This window comes from Chiloscyllium punctatum, chromosome 36 (assembly GCF_047496795.1).
Source record: "Chiloscyllium punctatum isolate Juve2018m chromosome 36, sChiPun1.3, whole genome shotgun sequence".
NCBI lineage: Eukaryota > Metazoa > Chordata > Chondrichthyes > Orectolobiformes > Hemiscylliidae > Chiloscyllium > Chiloscyllium punctatum.
In genome coordinates this window covers 65,454,070-65,461,279 of record NC_092774.1, presented here as the reverse complement: position 1 = coordinate 65,461,279, position 7,210 = coordinate 65,454,070, and the positions used below count along the sequence as shown (strand labels likewise).

The window sequence follows — 7,210 nt, the reverse complement described above, 5'->3', positions numbered from 1 at the left end:
TCAAAACGTCCGGGAAAATGACTCCAGTAGATTCAGCCTCGTCCTGTCGCCCAAACCCTCCAACCCTGGCAGCATCCTTGTAAATGTTTTCTGAACCCTTTCATGTTTCACAGCCTCCTTCCTGTAGCAAAGAGCCCAGAATTGCATGCAGTATTCCAACAGTGGTGTAATCAATGTCCTCTCTGAAGAGGATTTTAAAAAATATATCTACAAGCAAATCAGGTTAGTTGGGCATGACTTTCCCACAGTAGTTTGTTTTGGCTGTCCCTCATTAATCTACTTGTTTTTTTCAGTTATGAGAAAATATTTTATGTGATGTGATGATTGCGAGCACATCCAACATTTGCTCATTGTCTCTCATGGCCCTTGGACAGAGTAATTGTGACTAAATGCTAGAAGGCAGTTGAGAGTCAACCACATTATAGCAGGTCTGGAGTCACAAGGTGTGTGTGTGTGTGCGCGCGCGCGCGCGCGTGCACGCACGTGCATACATGCATGCAGGGTTCATGAATGGGAGATTTCCTGACCTAAAAAGGACAGTTTCTGGAGAAACACAACAGTTCTGGTAGCATCTATGAAGAGACAAGTGTTACTGCTTTGAGTCCAGTGGTCCTTCAAAACTTGGCTGGATTCAAACCATTAATTGTTTTCTCCCCACAGATGCTGCCAGACCTGCTGCGTTTTCCCAGCAATTCTGCCTTTTGTGGCTGATCTCCAACATCTGCAATTCATTATTTTAGTGAATAACTGTTTCCTGGTTGCCAGGACCGAGAGAAACTTTCACTTCCAGATCTTTTTAATAGTTGAACATAAATTCCACCAGCAGCCATGATGGGATTTGAATTTGTGTATTCAGAAGATCTAGATCTCTAGGTTGCTCAACCATTATCACTAGATCCCAATCTTCCCTTCAATGACTATTTTCTCCTGACTATTTTCCTTTATTCATTCATGGGATGTCGCCCTTTGTCTCCCACTATTGTTCTGGTAAGCATCAACTTCACTTTCCCGCTTTCCCCATAATCCTCAATTCCCTTTCTGATATAAAAAAAATCTTGGTTTTGAATGCACTTAACAATCCAGGCTCAACAGCTGTCCGAAACATACAATCCCTTATTTGCAGGTTATTCCCTCTGGTTCTAAACTCACCCACAAGGGGAAACGTTCCCACATCTAGCCTGTCACGTCTCCTCATAATCGTGTTTGTGACAATAAAGTTACCTCGAAATCTTCTAACTTGTATTAACCACAGGCCCAACCTACTCATTTCTCCTCATAAGACATTATTTCCATCCCTGATATCATCCTGGTCAAACTTCTGTGGACTGCCTCCAATGCCAGTATAACTTTCCTTAACTAAAAGGCCCAAAATTCTTCCCAGTGTTCAGTTGTGGACTAATTGGTGTCTGATATAGGTGTGAACCTATAACACCCTTACTTTTATACTCCATTTAAAAACCAACCTCCCATTTGCCTTCCCTATTATTCACTGAAGGTGAAACAAGCAACTTATATTTTGAACTTGGCCTTGCTCAGAGGATACTCTTGGTCTGAAAGAGTGAAGACAGTTTCAGCTTACGTCATGCAAAATGACCCTTATCAATATAAAGTCATACCATTTGGTATGAAAAATGTGCCAGCCACATTTCAGAGCCTAACCAATAAGGTTATTTCAATAAGGTTGCATTGTTATATATATATATATATATATATGTGTATGTGTGTGTATATATATATATATATATATATATATATATATATATATATAATTTTATATATATATATAATATTTATATATTTATATATAGATGACCTAGTGATTTTTCGTCACACATGGAAGAAACATTTGATAAATTTTTACAGAATTGTTACATTGACTTTGGGAGACAGGTGTGGTGATGACACTGACTAAACGTGAATGTGGCAAAGTCCCAGTCACCTTCGTGGTCCATGTTATTTGGCGTGGACAAACGACCACATGGAATTAAAAGCAAAGATAATTAGGGAGTTTCCCATACCATCAACAAAATGAGCAATACTAAACTTCCTGGGATGGAATGGGTTTTACTGGAAATTCACACCAAATTTAGCAGTGTGGATTCTCCACTCACTGAATCACTAAAGAACGGCAAGAAGTTTTCGTTGACAGGGAACTGTCAGAAAGTTTTGTTGACCACTGCTCCAGGGTTAGACATCCCGAATAATGCAAATCTATTCAAGGTGGCTATTGATGCGTGTGATCTGGATGTTCGTCCTCTATTCTTACAGGAAGGTGACGAGAAGATTGAAAGGCCTCTCAGGTATTTCAGCAGGAATTTGAACATACGTCAGCAGAATTCCTCGAACGTTGAGAAGGAGACTTTGAGATTGGTGTTTGCTTTAAATCGTTTCCACTTTTATGTTACAAGTAACGTGTCTGAGTCAAATATACATACTGATCATAACCCATTGAAGTCTGCACTGAAATTTAAGGACAAAACTTGGAGACTGTTTGGAGGGAGTTTGTTATTGCAGGCATTCAATTTGAAAATGTGTATGTGACAGGATGTGAAAATGTGATTGTCGAGACTTGAAAGAGAAACAAAGTGCTCAATAGCAAGAGTGAAACCGATTGAAACAGAAAATCGTAGTGAAGGGTTGCATTGTTCTTGTCAATATAATTCACATGGGTGTTGTATTGTACAAACAGTTAAAGATTAAGGCCTTGTAAAAAAGAAGCCATCTTTGGATATTGATGGTTCACTTTTTTGAAAGGGGGAGATGCTATAATGCTGCTCCTTTCATAAGGTTGTGTTGTCCTTTTGTATTTTAGTGTGGTCAGAAACTCTGGGGTTCAGGGGTGTCTAGTTTGGATGGGTTGTAGGACCAATTTGATTGTATCTAACAGATAATGCCTCGGGTATTCGGCTTTCAAGTGCGCAAAAGGAGCACTTACACAATGAAAGGGAAGTGGCCAGTTCACCTAGCTCAACCTACCTCTGGTTTAGTTCAATTTGGTTTGGTGTTACCAAACAGTTAGTTTTGTTTAGACTGCTGGTAGAAGGAACAGCAACATGGAACAAGTTGTGCCATGCTGAATCTCTCTCTGACTTCTCTTCTGTAAGCCGCCATGTTTGAATTTATCCGTTTTGCCCTGGGTGTTTATGGGGATTGTTGGAGGAATGTGCAACAATCGTTAAGTTGGGATAGTCTGTTAGGTTTTTGGATTAGATCAATTAATGTTATTCTGTATTCTGTTCTCTTTTGTTTGTGTTTCATTTGGTACTCTGTAAATAAATTCTGTTTACTTGAAAACAAGGGGTTTTGACCACCTGCATCACTCCTGGAATATCGACTCTCCACCTGTTCAAAACAAGTCGAAAATTTAGGGTCTGGATTCCCATCTTGAAATGTTTGGAGAGGGTCTGGCCTGATTCATTACAAATGTATTTAAATGTGAAAGATATTGGTTCCTGATTAGTAAGTGATATTTATGAAAAGAAGGCAGCATAATAGAATTGAAAAAACAGATCCTTCATGATCAAATGGCAGAACAGGCTCAGTAGGTTGGATGGTCTAATTCAGTTCCTACATTGTAAGGCCTAATCAGAAAGAACCCTTAATTTCATCGAACATTCCACTATCTTGTTTCGTTCATTAGGCTATGTTCTTTGAACGGAAGTAACTGTTCAGCTTTCAGGGTGCAAGAGGCAGACATACTTATATTGAGATATTTCACAGCCTTCCAGAAACACGCCGTTGAGAGCAATTTGTGAAGCGTGACCTCCTCTCGGTTTCTCTAGTCCTTTCACAGGAGAGGTTCTCAGACAAAGATCGAACCATACATAGAGGAACACACAAACACACCCACATCTTCACACATAGGCGGACACGAAGAAGCACACCCATCCACAGTAATACAGTCAAACATGAGCGTACTGATGAACAAAGACAAACATACACGCACAAACCCAAGCATGAAATCACGCACAATAACACAGTCAAAACAAAATGTGGGAACACAGCTGCACAAAAACTGCAGAAACATTCACACACTCTGATAACAAACGCAAGAATACAATCAGAGTGCTGAAGGGAGATACACCTACTCATACATGCATGCATGCACACACACACACACAACCAGAAAAAAGACATCCTTAGGCATATAGGAACACACCAATATCTAGCTGAATGGAGACACATCACACACACATAAAAACATTCATGCTGTGATATAAGAATACCTCTACACACAGACACAGAATCACACCCTCACCCTCACGCTCATAGAAGCGAACTTAGAGGAAGAGACAATACACACCAATCTGCAAATATTGACAGGAGCGTCTTATACATACACACAAGCACATTCAAACACAGTTACTGAAACACAACCACAATTAGATACGGACAGAGCGACACTCAGAAACAAACAGAGATATAAATGTAGAGAGGCACAGAGAGATACTGCTGGGGGCACAGAAAGATCTTGACACACAAACTGACAGCTAAACACAGTCTGAACGACACACTCACCTGATTAAACAAGAGCACAGCCAGGCAGATACACACCCAGCACTCCCACAATAGTACATTGACACTCAGAGAGACACACACGGAGGCACAGAACAATCATGACGTGCTGACAGTGAAACACACACACACGCATGCGCACGCACACACTCAGTCATAGGAATGTCACTCCACAAACAGCATTTTCACAGGCACAAACACAACAGATGCACATATGTAAAACACACACATTTATGCAGTCACAGAGGCACAGTAATATAGACCCACATAAAAAACACTCACTTCACAGAAACACTCGCATACAGAGTGAATAACATTCCCAAAGACATAAACGCATGAATATATTTTCACAGAAATACACACAAAGGGAAACCCACACTCAGATGCATAAACACACTCATAATGTGTCACAGTCAGGGACATATCCAACGACAAAAACCAAGGGACACACACATAGAGTGACATCCCCACAAAGGCAATGAACCCCCCGCAACACACACAGACACCGTCACGCACTGAAAGGGAAACGCATGAACACACTTCCCGCCCAGTCACGGGGATAGGAAAAGGAGATGACCAAACTCAAGCCGACTTACTTACAGAAATGTGTCAAGGTATTGCTGGCTGTATCTGTGCACTTTGTACTTTGCAAAATCACAGCCTGTGGAAAGATCAGTGAACGGAGTGATCGGGAAGTGAGGTCAGTCAATGCACGTGAGCATGTGCTGAACTGAGACAACAAGTGTCTGGCATGGTCAATATGAGAAAAAAGACACAGAGAGCGAGAGGGAGAGACAGAGAGACAGAGAAAGAGATCGACAGAGAGACAAAGAAGGATAGATAGAGGGAGACGGAGAGACAGACAAACAGATAAAAAGGTGGAGAGAGAGACAACGATACAGACAGGGAGGGCCACACAGAGCGAGACAGAGAGAGAGAGAGAGAGAGAGAGAGAGAGACTGAGCAGGATTCTGAGATAGGGACAGTGGAGAGAGGAACAAACACAGACGGAAAGAAGCAGAGAGAGAGAGAGAAAATAAGACCCCTTGAAGAGAGTAGACAGGAGGTGGACTGAATAAACTCTCTTTCAATACAAATGCTCATCTACAATCGCCAATTCAGATGAGAGGATCACCACCACCTGGAGCCTTTCCTTTGTTGTAATAAAGTGTTTATTGGGAGCTGATTAGGGAGAGTCTGACAATCATCGTGGTGCAGGAGGGTCCGTTTCTGTCCCTCTCCCTCTTCCCCTGCAGAGGGAATGCAGAGACCACATCCTGCCGGTCTATAACACACATCCAAAGGGCAGTCCATGAAGATACAGTGTTCGAGCTGAACCGATCACTCACAGCCAGTCCATCATATCAAATCTCTCTACCAGCCTCTTTCTATCCTCTTTCCACCCGGAGTGAAGAATTTACGTGACCAGTTGCTGCACCGCATTCCTGAACTTAGCTCGAAACTTGGGCACAGTCACGGCATAAAATAATGTGTTTGTGCTGCAGCTTAAATCCCGAAGTATTTCTCCGGCCCATGTGAAGTGAATTTTCCTCCAACGATCTGTTGCTTTAATGCTGAAGTATAAGATGTTTGCACTGTGCACTCCCCAAAGAAGTATGAAGCTGATGGATATGGTGAAGAGGCAAATCACCGAATTCTTCAGGCTCTCCATCTCTGTGTCTTTGCGACTCTCTCCCTTGCTCTGACCCATCAGGCTCTTGCGGACTCGACTGGCCACTAAAATGTACCTGACCGTCAGAGTGTTCATCAACAGAATCAACATGAATGGGATGAAAGGCGTTAAAATGATATCAAACCACTTAAACCCTCGCCACCTAGGATCAGTAAAATAACTTGACTTGATGTAGCAGTACCTTGGAACATTGTTAATTATCGTCCCAGGTTGATACCGAAAATAGAAGGGAATGTTTTTTGAACAGAGTAGAATGCTTGTTGCAGCCAGAGCCACAGCCAAGGTTTTGTCTGTCCAATATTTCTTGTTCATTTTCAAGCAGCAAATGGTTACAAAACGATCAAAGGTGAAAAGGACAGTGAACCAAACGGAACAGTCTGTAGATGCACGAAGCAGGACATAGACAGCACTGCACACAGGGGTGATGTCCAGGAAACACCCTGGGTAGTAAAGTTCTTTCAATCGCCACAGCATGATCTCAGCGAAAATGAACAGTAGATCTGAGGCTGCCATAGCCAGCAGGCAGCGGGTTGTGCAGTTAGAGAGGCCACACTTTCCCCGAGACAGAACCAACATCAGCAGGAAATTAACTGAAAGAGACAGAATATAAAATATAAATCGGAAGTCACTGATCAAGCATTCTCCATTTCTGCCCAGAGAGCTATGGAAGATCTCCATATCTAACTGGGACAGAGAATTGACAGATGGCAAAAGGGCATAAATTTTAAGGTGAACAGCAAAAGGTTTGGAGGGGATTTGAGGAAAGGTCTTTCACTCAGAGAGTGGTGTGTGTTCTGATAATTCAGTGCTTGGGAGGGTTGTTGATGTAGGAAACCTCACAACCTTTAACAACTACCTGGGACAGGACCAGATTTCATCGAGCCTAGATAGCACAAGCTTGACGACTGGTGCACCTCTTCAGTACAGGCGGGTTCCACAATTCTAAGAAGTACTTCTGGGAAGTAGTTTGGGAAGTGAAACATTTTCACAAAATAAATAAAA

At 42.0% G+C, this 7,210-nt stretch overlaps 1 protein-coding gene across 1 annotated transcript; it reads right to left on the bottom strand.

Moving 5' to 3' along the window:
• Positions 1–5,932: 5,932 nt before the first annotated feature.
• Positions 5,933–6,886, bottom strand: LOC140460114 (probable G-protein coupled receptor 139). Its single transcript, XM_072554511.1, has one exon. The coding sequence runs from the start codon at positions 6,884–6,886 to the stop codon at positions 5,933–5,935; it is 954 nt and encodes a 317-aa protein (XP_072410612.1).
• Positions 6,887–7,210: the final 324 nt, after the last annotated feature.